Source organism: Lycium ferocissimum, chromosome 10 (genome assembly GCF_029784015.1).
Source record: "Lycium ferocissimum isolate CSIRO_LF1 chromosome 10, AGI_CSIRO_Lferr_CH_V1, whole genome shotgun sequence".
NCBI lineage: Eukaryota > Viridiplantae > Streptophyta > Magnoliopsida > Solanales > Solanaceae > Lycium > Lycium ferocissimum.
In genome coordinates, this window is record NC_081351.1 from 24,478,496 (window position 1) to 24,494,361 (window position 15,866).

Consider the following 15,866-nt stretch of genomic DNA (forward strand, 5'->3'; position numbering starts at 1 on the left):
GACTATTTCAATAAGTATAGGGGTAAATCAGCTCCTTTTCCTTAAAAATATTACAATTGCCACGTGGGACCGGTGTTAAAAATAGGGACAAATATTCTACTTATGTGAATTAGAGGGAAATTTGCGCCGAAAGATAACGGGGGCAAAATGCCACTATTTCAATAGTAGAGTGTAAAATCATCTTTTCCTTAAAATTTCCCATATCATTTACGCTAGAAAATAGTGTTGGCTAAAAAAAATCAATGATAGACTCCTAATAATAGTTGTGTGTTTCACCTAAAATTAAAATTTTCTTGGAAGGGCTAAAGGGCATAGCAAATTAAACCAACAAGTCAACATCAAAATGAGATTGAGTTGCGCAGACTCCATAACCTCTTTGATTCTTCAAGATTCTCTTTGCTTAGAAACCCCGCCTTGCTTCTCAATCCCATCACTTAATACAACTCCCAATTAATGCTTCTCACAAAAATTATAGGCTAAATATATCGACAACCCTTAAATTTAGGTAAATTTTATTTAGATATTCAAACTATAATGTGTTTCTATTAAACACTTATATTTTAGAAATACTCATTTATGAGTACATTGACAAGCGTTCATTACGTGGATAAGTTAATCACATAAAATATTTCTCGTCCTTTAATTAGACACATGAACATCAATTGGAATATGCATGAAGTTTTATGGTTTACTGAGGCTAATGCGTTTAATCAAAAGAAGATAACATATTCTAAGCGATTAACTTATCTACGTAATGAGCTCCTAAGAACACGCATAAAGCCTTTTCAAAGTGTTCGTGTCGAAAGTGACTAATAAAACACTTTATCCTGTATTTACAGATGCTCAATTAAACAAACCGTAATTTGAGTATTTAAATAAAATTTACTGATAAATTTAAGGGGTTGTCATTGTAATCGAAAAAAAAATATGAAAAGATTAAGAAGGGCAGAGATAAGTCATCATCACACCACCAAAGGATGTGGCGCGGTGGATGCTGTACATTTCCTCCTTAACCGTGACATGATTCGACCGAGTATGGAAAATCTTTGGTGAGGTCCTTTATAGACCGATCCTACGGCACATGGCTAATCGAATATACGCCTTCCACCGATACGCACACTGGGATGAAAAAAAAAAAAAAAAAACAAAAGTGATCATCACCCAGCTCTGACTTTCTTAGTTGCAACACCAAATACAAATTCTCAATTAATACTCCTTCAGTTATAATAATACACAAATACTCTTAACGCACCATTACCATGTCGTTCCTTTTTCTTCTCGTTCTCGATTTCCAATTATTGCCCTCATCCCCTCCACTATGCTAAATATCTAATCCTATTTTATTGGAGTGTCTTTTTCCTCACTCATTCCTCACATGGGCCATTAAATAAAGCCTTACACCTACCCAATTTTATATTAAATTAAATAATTTATTTATTTATTTTTTAAATTACTAATACATCTCATTTAATCAGAATTAAGTGACTAGATAAATGAATGTAAGACCCATCTTTTACATTTATTTATTTGATATAAATATTGGGATGTGTTTGGTATGAATGGAATGTCACATTAAATATTTTCTTAAAAAATAAGTGAATCTCTTACTACTTTTTTTAGTATTTGGTAAGAGAGCAGAGAATATTATCCCAAAACATTTATGTACTATTTCTTTCGTCTCAAAATACTTATTCATTTCTCGAATTTAAACTTCATGAACGTTGACTAACATTTTACAATATATTTTTCCACCATACTGTTATAGAAGAATGACAACTTTAGTACTGTTCGCGTGTTCAAATCATCAACATTAACATTAGTACATTTTTGATAACTTTTCGTATATTTAAATATCTATATTTTAATTTGAAAATATTAAATTAATCTTATATAATTTAACTTTGAGATTAATTAAATTAAATTTCAAAAAAAGTGAAACGTAGTAGAATAAGTATTATGAGATGGGATAGTTGGAGTATACAGTGATTTTGAAGAGCTTATTGTCTAAAGATTATTTTAAATGATAAATTAAACATGAAAAAGATAAACAATAATTTCCATCTTACCAAACACACCAATAATATTTTTACGTGGACCATTGTATCACGTAGGTGATCCCACTAACGAGAAAATGACACAAATGGTCCCTTATATTTGAGTTTTTGTTCAAAATAATCCTTTAATTAGTATGCACTTAATAATTTTGGTCCTTTAAGTTTGCTAAAAGTTAACACTTTTAGTCTCCATAAAATATTAACCGAACTTTGACTGCTAGATTTAACGAAAGTAGTGGAAAAAAAGATTTAACTATAAACACCAAGAAAGTCTCATGAAATCCTAAAATATTCAAACACAAAACATTACATCCAACACTTAAAAAATAATAGAAACCATCAAAATTTTACAAAAAAATAGCAGAAACCAACAAAATTTTACCAAAAATAGTAGAAACTATCAAAATTGTACCAAAAAATAGTAGAAACTAGCAAGATTGTACCAAAAAGTAGCTAAAATTACCAAAATTATACCACTAAATGTGAGTTCCCACTACTTTTATTTTTATGTTGTTCTCGTCAAATCAATCTAAGATACAAATTTTAATAAAAATTCATGTCAACTAAAAGTGTCAAGTGCATACTTAAGGGGCTATTTTGAACCTACTCTCAAACATAAAAGGACCATTTTTATCATTTTCTCTCCTACTAAAGACATACAATTTCAGCTTATCCATCACAAAGAAAAGAAAGAAAAACAAACCAGAAAAATAATGGATGTCCTTATATTTCAACGTTTGTTCAAAATAATCCTTTATTTAGTATGCACTTAACAATTTTAATCTTCTAAATTTGTCAAAATTAACATTTTAGTCTCCTTAAAATATTTACCGAACTCTTGTCTATTAGATTTGACGAAAACAATGAAATTTTTTCTTTTAACTATAAACACCAAGAAAATCTCATCATATCCTAAAATATTCAAACACAAAAATTACACTATACACTAAAAAGATATAGAAATAATAGTAGAAATTAAACCTCAAAAAGATTCAACAGACTCTAAAAGTAAAAATTAAAAAATAGAAGAAACTACAAAAAAATGTACCTCTACATGTGAGTTCCCGCTATTTTTATAGTTTCTTCAAATCTAACAGACAAGATTTTACAAAAATTTATACGTAGACTAATGGCTCGTTTGGTTATAAAATTAGTTATAAAAAAACATTGTTATTCGTAATACCTATTCCAACCAAACGTGAATAAAAAATTTTTATACTATAACTATCCGGAATAACTAAAATGTTCAATATACTTAAAAGGTAGACTCTCAAGCATAAGAGACCATTTTTATGGTTAGAAAATTCAACTTATCACCGCCGATGGGTTATTCCACCTCATAAGTATAGATGGAAAAAAAAATGCTATAATCTCGGAATAACTATTTCAACCAAACACCAACAGATTTTTATCCTTTAATTTTGTCAAAAAATTTAACACTTTTAGTCTCTATAAATATTTTATCTGTTAAATTTCAAAAAAAAAGTTTTTTTTTTTTTACTATATCCATCATCGAATTCTAAAATAGCTCCTTAAAGTGTTAAGTGCTTACTCAAAGGACTATTTTGAACCTTGCTCTCAAACATAAGAGACCATTTGAAACAATTCATTAAAAATTCACTAGACAAAGAGCATTCAACTTCAGCTTATCCATCACAAAGAAGAAGAAGAAGAAAGAAAAACAAACCAAAAAAAAAAGAAAGGACAAACACCACCGATGGGTGCTACCGGCGATACAGAATCCACGTCACTACTCCAAAACCCAAACCCAAAAAAAATCCCAAAAGACAATTTCCACGTGGCATACATAATCTACTTCACACTCGGTGCAGGTTATCTTCTCCCATGGAACGCATTCATCACAGCCGTTGATTATTTCACTTACCTTTACCCTAACGTAATGGTAGATCGTATATTCGCTATTGTTTACATGATCATAGGTTTAATTTGCCTGCTTTTCATTGTCGTTTTCGGTAATAAAACAAGTGCTTTCGTAAGGATTAATGTTGGAATGTTGTTGTTTGTTTTTGCACTTGTTACGGTGCCGTTAATGGATGTGTGGTATATTGATGGGAGAGTTGGTGTTTATGAAGGGTTTGGTGTTACGGTGTGTTTGGTTGGGATTTGTGGAATTGCTGATGGGTTAGTACAAGGTGGTGTTATTGGTGCTGCTGGTGAATTACCTGAAAGGTATATGCAAGCTACTGTTGCTGGTACTGCTGCTTCTGGTAATGATGATATTTATTGACTGAAATTACTTTTTTGCCCTTTGACTTTCAGTATTTTGACCTAGATTGACTCTGTCTGTGGTTAATCTGAATCTGATGTTAATAGTTGCTCTTCTGTCCCAATTTATTTGAAGATGTATTTTTTTACCAAATTGATATGAGAAAAGTTGCAACTTATAGTATTTTTCGTGTAGTTTTCAAATATATAAATTTTAAGGTTTTTCAAACCCTATCGATATACGTGGTCACTTTTTCACTTCAAAGACCTGAGTGGTCCTTTGTTCCATTTAGACACTTCTCGAATTTAATTTATTCCACTTGAACCTTTTTGCATCGTTATTGGAGCAAAACCAACACCAGTCGTCTCCTATGTGGATTAAGTGGCCAATTAAATTGTGCCAGCTCATTTAAATTGTGCCAACTCAATTAAATTGTGCCAACTCATTTTAATTGTAAATTCACTAATTTGTAAATTCGTGGAGTTTTGACCATTAAAAATTGGGGCTTTTGAGCTGGTTGGATGTGCAATGAGGTGGCGCCCCCTTTGGTGTTGGTTTTGCTCCGATAACGGTGCAAAAAGTGTCTAAGTGGAATAGGAATGACTCACACAGTGTCTAAATGGAAGAAGGGTGACTTTAGGTGCTCAAGTGAAAGAAGTGGACGACCACAGGTGTCTGTCGATGGGTTTGGCCAAATTTTAATCTTAAAATATGGAATTAAACTAATGTAATTTAGCTTCAAAGTTTAATCAAATTGACTCTTAAAAAGCGAAAAATAATCACATAGATTGGGACAAAGGGAGTACATCTTTTGGTGATAGCATCTGGTAGCTGAGGTGTGAAACTCACGAAAAAGTGATAGTTCAGCTTTGTTTTTGACCATTAACTCTTTAATTTTTCAATAAAAACTTTACTATGTACTGGGAAAATGTTTGGTTGCCTTTTTTATTTCTTTCTATTTTTTTCTCCTAATTGGCATCTGTTTATGTGAATGAAAGGTACCTGATTGCATCGGTGCTTTGATGCGGATATGTAATCTTGTTACTTGTATTAATTGAGTTAGATGTTTTGGAATGAAATTCACCTGAATTGACTGAGGATTCATATAGTCATCTAAGTTAATTCTGGGATTGAAGATTGGTTGATATTATATTCACAGTTGATACATCTCAATTTCATTTATAATATCTGTCTTAATCTTACCAAGTGTTATTCATGTTAAAGCTGCAGTAGATGTTCAAACAGTTGTTCAGGGAAAGTATCTGCCGATGAGTCGACATGATGTCTTCACTAGTTTTGCAAATGAACTTTGTTTTCTCAGCTGTTCAGAATTTGGGAACATTTAAGATCTTCTTCTCCCTGAATTTCGCTGTCTGCTTTAGCTGTTGTAACTTGTGTTTCTAGTTGTCCAACCTTTTATCTTGTCTTGCAAATGATCTCTATTCACTCATTTGCCACTGGAATAGGATAATTCAATTGAATTAAAATCTCGTTGTCCCAAATTATCTTCACCCTAGATTTAGATTTAGTTAAAGCTGTAGCGCCTGCTGTAGCGTAGCTAGTTAAATGTAAGTCGGGCCCAGTTGATATTTCTGACTCTTTAGCTGATTAAGTGTTCTATCAGCCACTATGTAAATTGTTTCAATGACCAGATACCATTCGTTTGTCAAGATGGAGATAGGATCAAAATCTTCTCATGACTTTGTAAAGGAAAATTTGCATTTAGTTGTTGAATATATTTTTCTGCTCTTCATGATGGGAGATGGTATGCAATTAAACAGAAACATGATGCTAACTATTCTTCAGCAAATATTATTTCTTGATGGGCATCTCTGAGCTCCTTGTAGCGATTACTGGAAGATATTGCATGCAATGTCTTGTGAGTTCCACTATAGTACTTGTCATAAAAAGAGAGGAAACTTCTTTTTACAATTGGCTATGAAGAACATGCAAGAGTTTCCTTATATAGGAGCTTAGGTACTAGATTAAGAAAGTTTGGACTTTGGACTACTAGAAATAAGAAAAGTTATTAATTAACTTAAATTCGAGATTCTTAATGATAAAATTAGGAAGAATAATATATACTATTAGTATAAACACATAAAATGAATCTAGAACATTCTACCATGTAACTGCATTAATCCTTTTGACTTCCAACATGCTCCTTCTCACACTCAAACCACTGAAGCAGTATGATTTTACAAATCAAAATTTGACAGTCATAATAAATAAGCCGGAAGAAGTTATTTACAATGCATGCAACATAAGGCTTCTGCCAGCAAACTACCCTGCGAAAAGAGAGAAAATAGGGGAAAACATTCCACTGCAATTTGGTTATAAACAATATACAGGAAGCTTCTTATATAGAGGTTTAGACTATTAGAGAAAAAGGAAAGCGTAGACTACATGGATTAATGAAAGTAATTAAACAAGGAGAGATATCTAAATACCGAGATTCCTGATTATAACAGAATATGAAGAGTATAGCATTGCATGCAGCCTAGTGTAGCTGCACATTGGCCTTGCCGTGACAATGTCACTGGGCATTTGTCTTGCCCTTGACACACCAAAAAGCCTGTAGCTGTGACATATTGGCATTTTCTGTACTATTAATCTAAACACATAGAATGAATATAGAACATAACATTCTAATTACAACTGCTCCAAATTTGTTGGCTTTTAACATTTGTTTTTCTTCTTTTTTTGTCTTAGCACATTAAGATCAGAAAGTTCTGATGTAACAATCTTAAGACTCTTCTTCTATGTTGCAGGTGTCCTTGTTTCGTTCCTGAGAATTCTAACCAAAGCTGTATATCCACAAGATGCTCATGGGCTGAGAAAGAGTGCAAACCTTTATTTCATTTTCAGCATTGCTGTGATGATTTTGTGCATAGTCTTTTACAATGTGGCACATAGGCTTCCAGTAATTAAATACTACAATGATCTTAAAACTCGGGCTGTGAATGAGGAGAAAGAGGATAAGGGCGACTTAACTCCGGAATTGTGGAGATCAACTCTCGACATTGTTGGGACAGTGAAATGGTATGGATTTGGAATCCTCAGCATTTATGTGGTCACCTTGTGTATATTTCCAGGATATGTCACAGAAGACGTGCATTCTCAACTTCTGAAGGATTGGTATCCGATCTTGTTGATTACTGGCTACAATGTGTTTGATATGGTTGGAAAGTGTCTGACTCCTCTATTATATCTTGAAAACGCCAAGGTTGCTATTGGTGCCTGCTTTGCGAGGCTGTTGTTTTTGCCTCTGTTCTATGGTTGCTTACACGGGCCTAAATTCTTTAGGACGGAGCTTCCTGTCACGATACTAACTTGTCTATTGGGATTAACTAACGGCTACCTGACTAGTTTGTTACTGATGTTGGGTCCAAAAACTGTCCAACTGCAACATGCAGAGATAGCTGGGACCGTACTTGTTTTGTTCTTGGTGATAGGTCTGGCAATTGGTTCTGTTGTATCATGGTTCTGGATTATATAGTTTCTCAGCAGCTTGTAAGATATCGGTTCCGTCAACTAATTGTCACTGGAAAACTGTCGAACTTTTTTATTCATTCCATTTCAGATGCGTATCCTGACATGTAATTTATAAAGCGTTGAATCGCATTGTTAATGTAAATTGTTGTGAATTTTACAAATTTCTGATGATACTTCCTTCTCTGTTTTATGATCACACAAATTCAGATTCATTTTCGAATAGGCAGACAAGTAAGGAGGCAACATCTTAACTATGGTTTCTATTTTTGGAGAGAACAGTCAGAAACTTCTTAAACTTAAAAGAAGTCTCGGTACAATATTGCTCAAGCTGCAGGAAAAATTTGAGTTGGAGACTTGTGGAAATACCAGAGCTTCCCAAACTTAACGTAGCTGCGGCAGTCAAGAAATACTTTTGAAACTTGTGATTTAAAATTAATTATAGACAGAAGATTCTTAGTAGGCGTTTGGCCATGAAAACCAAATATGTTTCACTTTATTTGGTATTTTGGAGTTGGAGTTGAAGACGGAGTTGTGTTTTAAAAAAGTTTTTAAATATTTAATTGTTTGAAATATTCTGAAAAATAAGTTTTATTGTTTTTCAAATTTTTTTTCTTGCAGAAAAAATATTCCAAAACAAAGTGAATAATCTCATGGACAAACGGGCCCTTGGTATTATTTTTTGTTGCAGATAAACAAAATCTCTCCTTGCTGATTTCTCCAGTGTCTTCAAGGATTCTTTGCAACCATATTATCCGTGAAGTTGCTTTAGTGTTGCTCATACGTGAAACACACAAACCTTGAACATGTTGAGTAAACAAAACCATGTGTATGATGGGGCCATAAGCGCTAAAGTTTGGTGGTACGACTTTTACCAAAATGTCTCACACGGTCACACCATTTAACCTATCTTTACACTTTATAAATAATTTTTTTCTTTTCAGTTATCATATGAAACTTTATTCATATATCCAGTAGGACCTAGCTATCAACTTAAGGTTGACTAATGAAATGTATATTGACGATGTATATAATTTAAATTTACAATGTAACAGACTCCATGAAAGAATCATTTTTTTTCTTTATTATTGACTTCACTCTGTTAGAAGTTATAAAAATAATCCTGAAACGAGAAATTAAGAAAAAGGTAAAGATATAAAAACAATTCTTTAAAGTTGAGTGGTGACCTTTGATGCAACGGATGAGAGTATAAAATTTTTAGGTAGTACTTTAAAGGATGAGACCAGCGGCGCGAATACGAATATAGTCGGGTTTCAACGCGAATACCGGAAATGGAGAAATCAAAAAAGAGTTGAGTGGTGGAATACCATCTATCCATTTTCAAACACGTGGCTTACGTGCTCCAATAACAGTAAACGTAGAATGAACTTCACAAAAAATCAAAAACAAAACGTAACTCAAATTCATTTGACCAAAAAAAAAAAAGGGAAAAAGAAAAAAAGAACAGATTTTGAGCCAATTATCAACTTGATAAGCTTGAATTTGCAATAGGTGAGTGAATCTTTTCTTTATAGCTCTTTTGTTAGAGTTTTGAGCTAATTATGAACTATACTTAATTGCCCATTTTTTTTCTTGTAATTGATAGTACTTAATGTTAGCGATCTAAATTCATAAGACAGTTGATTTCCTCTTTAAATTCAGCTTGAGATATTTGTAATTATCTTTTTTCTTATTTTTTTCAGTCTTATGTTGATAATATGTTTCTCTGCTGTGGGTAGTGTGGATAAGGTTATTCACATAGGATCTGGGAAGCCAAAAAGTGTGCTTTTTTTTTTTTTTTTAAAATATAAAAAAATGCTAATTTTAGAGAATTGAGGCATTTGGCCAAACTTTTAGAAGAAAAAGATTTTTTGTTTTTGTTTTTTACCACTAATTTTAGAGATTGAGTGTGGTGGATGGGATTGCTCCTCCCCCAACAGAGGTCTCGGGTTCGAGTCGTGGGCATGAAAAAATTCTTGGTAAGCACTTTCCCTCGAATGGGGCCCTACGCAGTGTGAATCCGGATATAATTGGGCTCCATGCGGTTACCGGACACCGGGTGGGAAACAAAATTTTTAGAAAGTTGAGGTGTTTGGCCAAAATTTTAGTTGCTTGAGGGTTATCTTACAGAGACAATTTGGCTTTCTTTACTTTAGGAGCATGGTGATTCCAAAAGCTTCTGTTTTTTCCAACTCCAAAATGGAAATAAGAAGTTTGTGAATGAATGTATCTTGTGTCGATGTGGTAAGTAGGCGTTTGGACATGAATTGAGTGATATCCGAAAAAAGTAGTATTCCGGATTGATAGTTAAAAAATGACATTTGTGAGATGAAGTTGTGTTTGGACATGCATTTCACTTGAAAAAGTTGAAATTTTGTGAGTGGCAAAAATCTTCACTTTAAAAAATGGTCAATCTTCTTCAAACACTAACCAAAAGATCATTCTAATGTATAACCAAACATTGTTTTGAAAATATTTTTTGAATAAAGATAAAAAATTCTTGTCCAAATGGGCCTTAAAATCTGTCGAGATTGAGTACAGTATAACCAGCTTTCTTCTTTTAGGAATTGTGTGGTTTGGTATTGGTTTCAGTATGGAGTACAACTTTGATGAAGAAACATGGCTAGTGAAGGGTTCATATAGCTGACCCAACTTGTTTGGGATTGAGGGCAAAGTTGTTATTGTATGGAATACAATTTTGATCCGCTTTGTCTGTTTTTAGGAAGTGTTGATTCCAAAAGTTTCAGTTTTTCCAACTCCAAAATGGAAACAAGAAGTTTGTGAAAGAATGTTTGTCGTGTCAATTGGTAAATCTGTCGAGATCACGTACAATACAAACCTGCTTTTTTTTTTCTTTTTTTTTTTTTTTTTTTTTTTTTTGGGAAATTTTGTGGTTTGATATTTATTTCAATATGTAATAAATTTTGATGGAAAAAAGGGTCAGTGAGGAACTGAGGATTCATATAGCCGACCCTAATTTATTTGGGAGTTAGGCACAGTTGTATGCCAAATGGAATACAATTTTGATCAACTTCCTCTTTTTTAGAAAGTGTGATTCCAAGAGTTTTGGTTACACTTGCAATAACAGTCTGTTTTTATAATTGAAGCAACTACGTACTTCACACAATTGGTCATCACGCTTGGTTGAAAGCCAGTTGCACGAAGCTACTGTGTGTTGGATTATGACTGAATTCCTCTAAGTCAGAATCCAGGCTAGAAGCGATGTATGCGCTTGCCATCCGCTTGCCAACCCACAGTAGCAGCCTTTGGCTCCCAAGGGCACGTGTCGTTGGCTAAGTCATCGCGGCGGAATAGTCGTGGTGATCGCCTTGAAGTACAAAAAAAAAAAAAAGAAGAAGCAATTACGCATTCCCCAGTAATTGAAGAAGTTGCATTTCTCAGTTTATAAGCAGTGATACAAATTAAGGCACTTTCAACTCAATGTAGAAACATTAGCATTTTGTTGTATATGATGATATAAAAATGTTGCAGAAACTAATACTTGCAATTATGCAGGCTCCGATTAGCTTAATGAAGACGGAGGGTCAGGGCGTAGATATGCTGGAGAATACGAGCAATGTACATAATAGATTGCCTCGTCCAATGATCCAGTCTATTTTCTCAGGATTCCAGGAAAAGGTCCAAGAGTGTGTTAAGGTTTGTTCCTTCCTCTTCGATATGTTTTTTACCTGTTGACTTATATTTTATCAGGATGCATTCACATATTTTCTTTGTTGCTGCAGTCAAATTTCAAAAGATTGAAAACCAATCATGATAAATCAATCTCATCAGTCATGAGAGGTAAGAACAGAGGAGCATCTGCAGTCATAGGTTTGGATAAAGAGAAGCAATTACAATCTTGGAAAGAGAATCCGAGTTGGGTTGATCCACCGCCAAATGTAAAGGTAACAACTCAGTGAAATTATTCTTAGGGTGTAAAATTCCGATTGAAAATTGACCTCCCAGTTCCTTGTGCTATATCTGGAAAGGATCATTTCAACATTTCAAATTTAAAATTTCGTCGAATAGAAATTTTCCTGATATCTTAACGTTACTATTTTAGGTCCATTAATGCATTTCTCCACCATTGATCTTCTTTCTATTAACTTGTTCAATCTTCTTTTATAAATGAAAGACTAGGACCAGTTCTTGATTTGTGCATGTTAATCTTCTCATGATAGTTCCAATTTTATCAGATATTCTAAGGGTACTTATTCAGTTTTACCGAGAGAGGAGAGGAAGTAATGGAGGATCATAACGGATTGATTTTTCGTAATTTGTATTTCACCTGAGAAGTCACAAATTCAGTCGGACCACCGTGTCTGTTGTACTTATAGAGCTTAATTGTGTTGTTTGAACCTCTTATGAGGCCTTATGATTTGTGAACTTAAATTCTTACAGGTAAGTGTACCCAAAGGTTCTCTCTGCAACCTGAATGTGAAAGTTAATATTGGATTGCCCCCAGATACTGTGTATGACATTGTAACCGACCCTGAAAATAAAAGAGTCTTCAAGAATATCAAGGTAAGATATCTCATTAATATGTTAGAAAACGACACCAGTAATACTGAGGGCATCAAAGTTCCTTTCCTTTTATATCTTCTGTTATTCTCTTCTTCCCTTGAGCTTTATTATATCATATGCCTTTTCACTTTGAAACCTGATAAATTTTTTTTTTTTTTTTTTTAAATATCTTTTTAGTGTGTACTGCAGTTTTCTGTGTTGTATATTTTAGATTTTGATGGAACTTTCTTGGCGTTTATGGTTAAATCATTTTTCCTACTATTTTCATCAAATCTAGCGAACATAAATTGTTAAATACTATTCCCTCCGTTTCAATTTATGTGAACCTTTTCAGAGTACGAGGGTCAAATTATATAACTATGACCGTAAATTTTGACATAGATTTTTCAAGTTTGTAAAAATAAGATTTATATATTTAGAAGCTACATAAAAAATACTATAAGTCATGACAATTTATAATTCAAATAACATATAAAAAATGTAAGGAAAACGTGGTCAAAGTACCACCTCGTAGACTCCCCAAATAGTAATAGGTTGACATAAATTGAAACAGATGGAGTATTTGATAGAGACTGAAAGTGTTAAGTTTTGGCAAACTTAAGGGACCAAAACTGTAAGTGCATACTTACGGGACTATTTGAACCTACCCTCAAACATGAGAGACCCTTTTTTTGTCATTTTCTCGCTCTGAGGGCATCAAAGTTTCTTTCCTTTTATATTGCTTCTGTTTCTCTCTTTTTATTTTAAGCTTTATTATCATATGCCTTTTCAATTCTAAATCTGATCTAAGGTTTCTACATATATCAGGAAGTATTATCAAGGAAGGTGTTGGTTGATGAAGGTTCAAGGCAAGTGGTTGAATTAGAGCAAGCCGCAATATGGAGATTTCTTTGGTGGTCAGGAACAATATCTGTTCATGTTTTAGTGGACCAAAACAGAGAAGACTACACGGTAATTACTAACCTGATCACTGATTAGTTGCTATGTATTTGTTAAACCGCACTGCCTGTTTTTTTTCATATTGTGTCATGAATTAAAGGAAAAGGTGAGAAGTCAAAGGGTCCACATTTAGTGAAACACAATCGATCATGCAAGGTTAAGTTTGGCGAGTAGTAGTTGAACTTTCAGCAATCCATTAAATACTTTCTTTAAGTTTTGATGCTTAAAAAACTATCAGGTTGCTGATCTTGATGTACCAATCTGTTGGACCAACTGGCAGCTTGCATAAGTGACTACACAAGTTGGAACCATTTGTCTCACCTTGATAAATAGCGAACCAATGTCAGATAGACAACTGATAAGATAATACCAACACTTGTATGCATCATCATCGTACTTTTCAACTTTATCTTGAAGAGAAATAAGCTCATCATCATTCATGGAGGAGTTATCTACTTTGTTTGGATTGTTCTCAGTTAAGATGTAAGAAACACTGAGAAGATTTAAGTATAAAATTATTTTTACCGTTACCTCTCTTGAAATGAGTACAGTTGAACTGAAATGGCTTGTTAAGATCTCCCAAATTGCAAACTCTTGTTTTTTCACTCTGAGTAATTTGAAAGTAGATTTGAGCCTTTGACTGTAAATGCAATCATAATTACAGACTGAAAGAAGTACTCGGGAGCAGTGCTTTTAAACAATAGAACTTCTAAAAGCCTTTGGAAAATTACTGCAAGTGCTTCAGTTGCAGTTATATTGGTCACCAGAATATTATTCCTATAAATTGGTGCTCATCTATGTATTAAAACTAGTTTAACTTTATACATTGTTTGGTTACAAAAATGGAGAAAAATAATCTCCAATCTAGCTTAAGTTGTACAATGTTTGGATGGTGTTTTTCTCTTTTCCACATAAAACGTAACATTGCTAATATGATGTTTGGTTCATGTTTCTCTTTTCTGCATAATTAATACATGTACAAGTTACGAGGAAATCTATGTCGTATTTTATGTAAGGTAGAAGATGGAATAACTAATAAATGAATAACTAAAATCTGCATTTCTAATTCCTGCAGTATTAATATCTGCATAACTAAACCTTGCAAGTGCTTCTTTCAAAGCAACATTCGTATCTAACTGTGACTGGGCATCGTGGTTCACCATACTTCAAACAATGGAGAAAAATAATCTCCAATCTAGCATCAGTTGTACAATGTTTGGATAGTTTTTTCTCTTTTCCACACAAAACATAACTTTGCTAATATGATGTTTGGTTCATGTTTCTCTTTTCTGCATAACTAATACATGTACATGTTACGAGGGAATCTATGTCTTATTTTATGTAAGGTAGAAGATGGAATAATTAATACATGAATAACTGAACTCTGCATTTCTAATTCTTGCAGTACTAATATCTGCATAACTAAACCTTGCAAGTGCTTCTTTCAAAGCAACATTCGTATCTTACTGTGATAGGGCATCGTGGTTCACCATACTTCTGTGTGAGGCCAGTTTTTAATTATCCTAAACTGCCATTATATCGCGTATAATCTACTGTACTATCAAATGTAGCTTTTGTATTTCTCTACTTGCCCTTTGATTTTTATGTCTGTTTAGATGAATTTCAAGCAAGTGAAAACTGGATTCATGGAAAGATTTGAAGGTCACTGGAAAGTGGAACCCCTGCTTGTTGATCAACATCTTTGCCATCCCTTCAGACCTAAGACGTTAGCGGATTACATTTCATACACTAAAGGAAAAGGCAGGATTGGATCAACGGTTAGCTTGGACCAACTCATTCAACCAGCTATCGTACCTCCTCCACCCATTTCTTGGTATCTTAGAGGAATAACTAGCAAGACGACCGAGATGATTATAACAGATTTGGTTGCTGAAGCAGCTAGAATACGAGGATCTTCTGGCACTGATGGTCACCAAGGTTTGCAGGTAAATGAGGAATCTCCTGCTGAACCCCAAGTAGGCGATATTCGTGATATAAAAGAAAGGTGGGCGTTGAGAAGGAGAACTGCAAGGCATCATCGAAGATTGTCTTCGATTGTCAAGTCATCATAATCTCTATTTTGGCAGTTTAATTGTGTAAAGCACATTCTTTGTTGTAGTATAGCTGATAGAATCTACTCAAATAAAGTGTGATTGAACACATTCGTTATTCTGAGTTCAATGAATGATACTATGCAATGAGAAACCAAATATGACCTACAAGTGGTAATTACTCCTCCATCTTTAGGGAGCAGATTATCGGACTTTTCGACGCGAATTCAAATTTAATTGAGCCCCATGCAGATACTGAAAATCGAATGAAAAGAAAAAAAAAAAAAAAAAAACGAAGTGTGAATGTAACATTTTGGACTGTGGGGGTATCAATTCACTTCGTCGATTTCTATTTTAAGCTTTGTCATAAAGGCCCATTTAATCCTTTGTATCTTGTGGAAAAAAAAAAATCAATAATCAAAACTTAGTACAACCTGTAGCTAGAAAAATCGAAAATAATCTAATGGAGTAAAATCAAGCAAGATAATTCAATGTAAAATAAGGAACGAGGGGGTTTCCGAAACTATTTTTAAGGCTAGCTTCTATTATGCGGCGCAAATGGTTAAAAGGAAAAATTTA

The 15,866-nt window shown here is 33.6% G+C and overlaps 2 protein-coding genes across 4 annotated transcripts; both read left to right on the forward strand.

Annotated features, from left to right (window-relative positions):
* Window positions 1-3,716: 3,716 nt before the first annotated feature.
* On the forward strand, window positions 3,717-7,937 carry LOC132032923 (equilibrative nucleotide transporter 1). Its single transcript, XM_059422729.1, has 2 exons — window positions 3,717-4,282; window positions 7,053-7,937. Exons 1-2 carry the CDS (start codon window positions 3,772-3,774, stop codon window positions 7,778-7,780), a joined length of 1,239 nt encoding a protein of 412 aa, XP_059278712.1. The 5' UTR covers window positions 3,717-3,771; the 3' UTR covers window positions 7,781-7,937.
* Window positions 7,938-9,122: 1,185 nt separating this feature from the next.
* On the forward strand, window positions 9,123-15,491 carry LOC132032924 (uncharacterized). Of its 3 annotated transcripts, none has more exons than XM_059422731.1 (6): window positions 9,123-9,285; window positions 11,290-11,430; window positions 11,517-11,678; window positions 12,175-12,297; window positions 13,105-13,248; window positions 14,853-15,491. In XM_059422731.1, exons 2-6 carry the CDS (start codon window positions 11,305-11,307, stop codon window positions 15,306-15,308), a joined length of 1,011 nt encoding a protein of 336 aa, XP_059278714.1. In that variant the 5' UTR covers window positions 9,123-9,285; window positions 11,290-11,304; the 3' UTR covers window positions 15,309-15,491. The 3 variants fall into 3 exon arrangements, with proteins under 3 accessions (XP_059278714.1, XP_059278715.1, XP_059278713.1); XM_059422730.1 differs by lacking the exon at window positions 9,123-9,285 and adding an exon at window positions 9,864-10,017; XM_059422732.1 differs by lacking the exons at window positions 9,123-9,285; window positions 12,175-12,297 and adding an exon at window positions 9,860-10,017.
* Window positions 15,492-15,866: the final 375 nt, after the last annotated feature.

What these genes read in the sequence shown, in the direction of transcription:
- LOC132032923 (XM_059422729.1), top strand. Translation starts at nt 3,772, where the DNA reads ATGGGTGCTACCGGCGATACAGAATCCACGTCACTACTCCAAAACCCA. An exon ending in TGCTGGTACTGCTGCTTCTG is followed by an intron (nt 4,283 to 7,052) that starts GTAATGATGATA and finishes TCTATGTTGCAG; the next exon opens with GTGTCCTTGTTTCGTTCCTG.
- LOC132032924 (XM_059422730.1), top strand. Translation starts at nt 9,994, where the DNA reads ATGAATGTATCTTGTGTCGATGTG. An exon ending in ATGTATCTTGTGTCGATGTG is followed by an intron (nt 10,018 to 11,289) that starts GTAAGTAGGCGT and finishes GCAATTATGCAG; the next exon opens with GCTCCGATTAGCTTAATGAA. An exon ending in GAGTCTTCAAGAATATCAAG is followed by an intron (nt 12,298 to 13,104) that starts GTAAGATATCTC and finishes TACATATATCAG; the next exon opens with GAAGTATTATCAAGGAAGGT.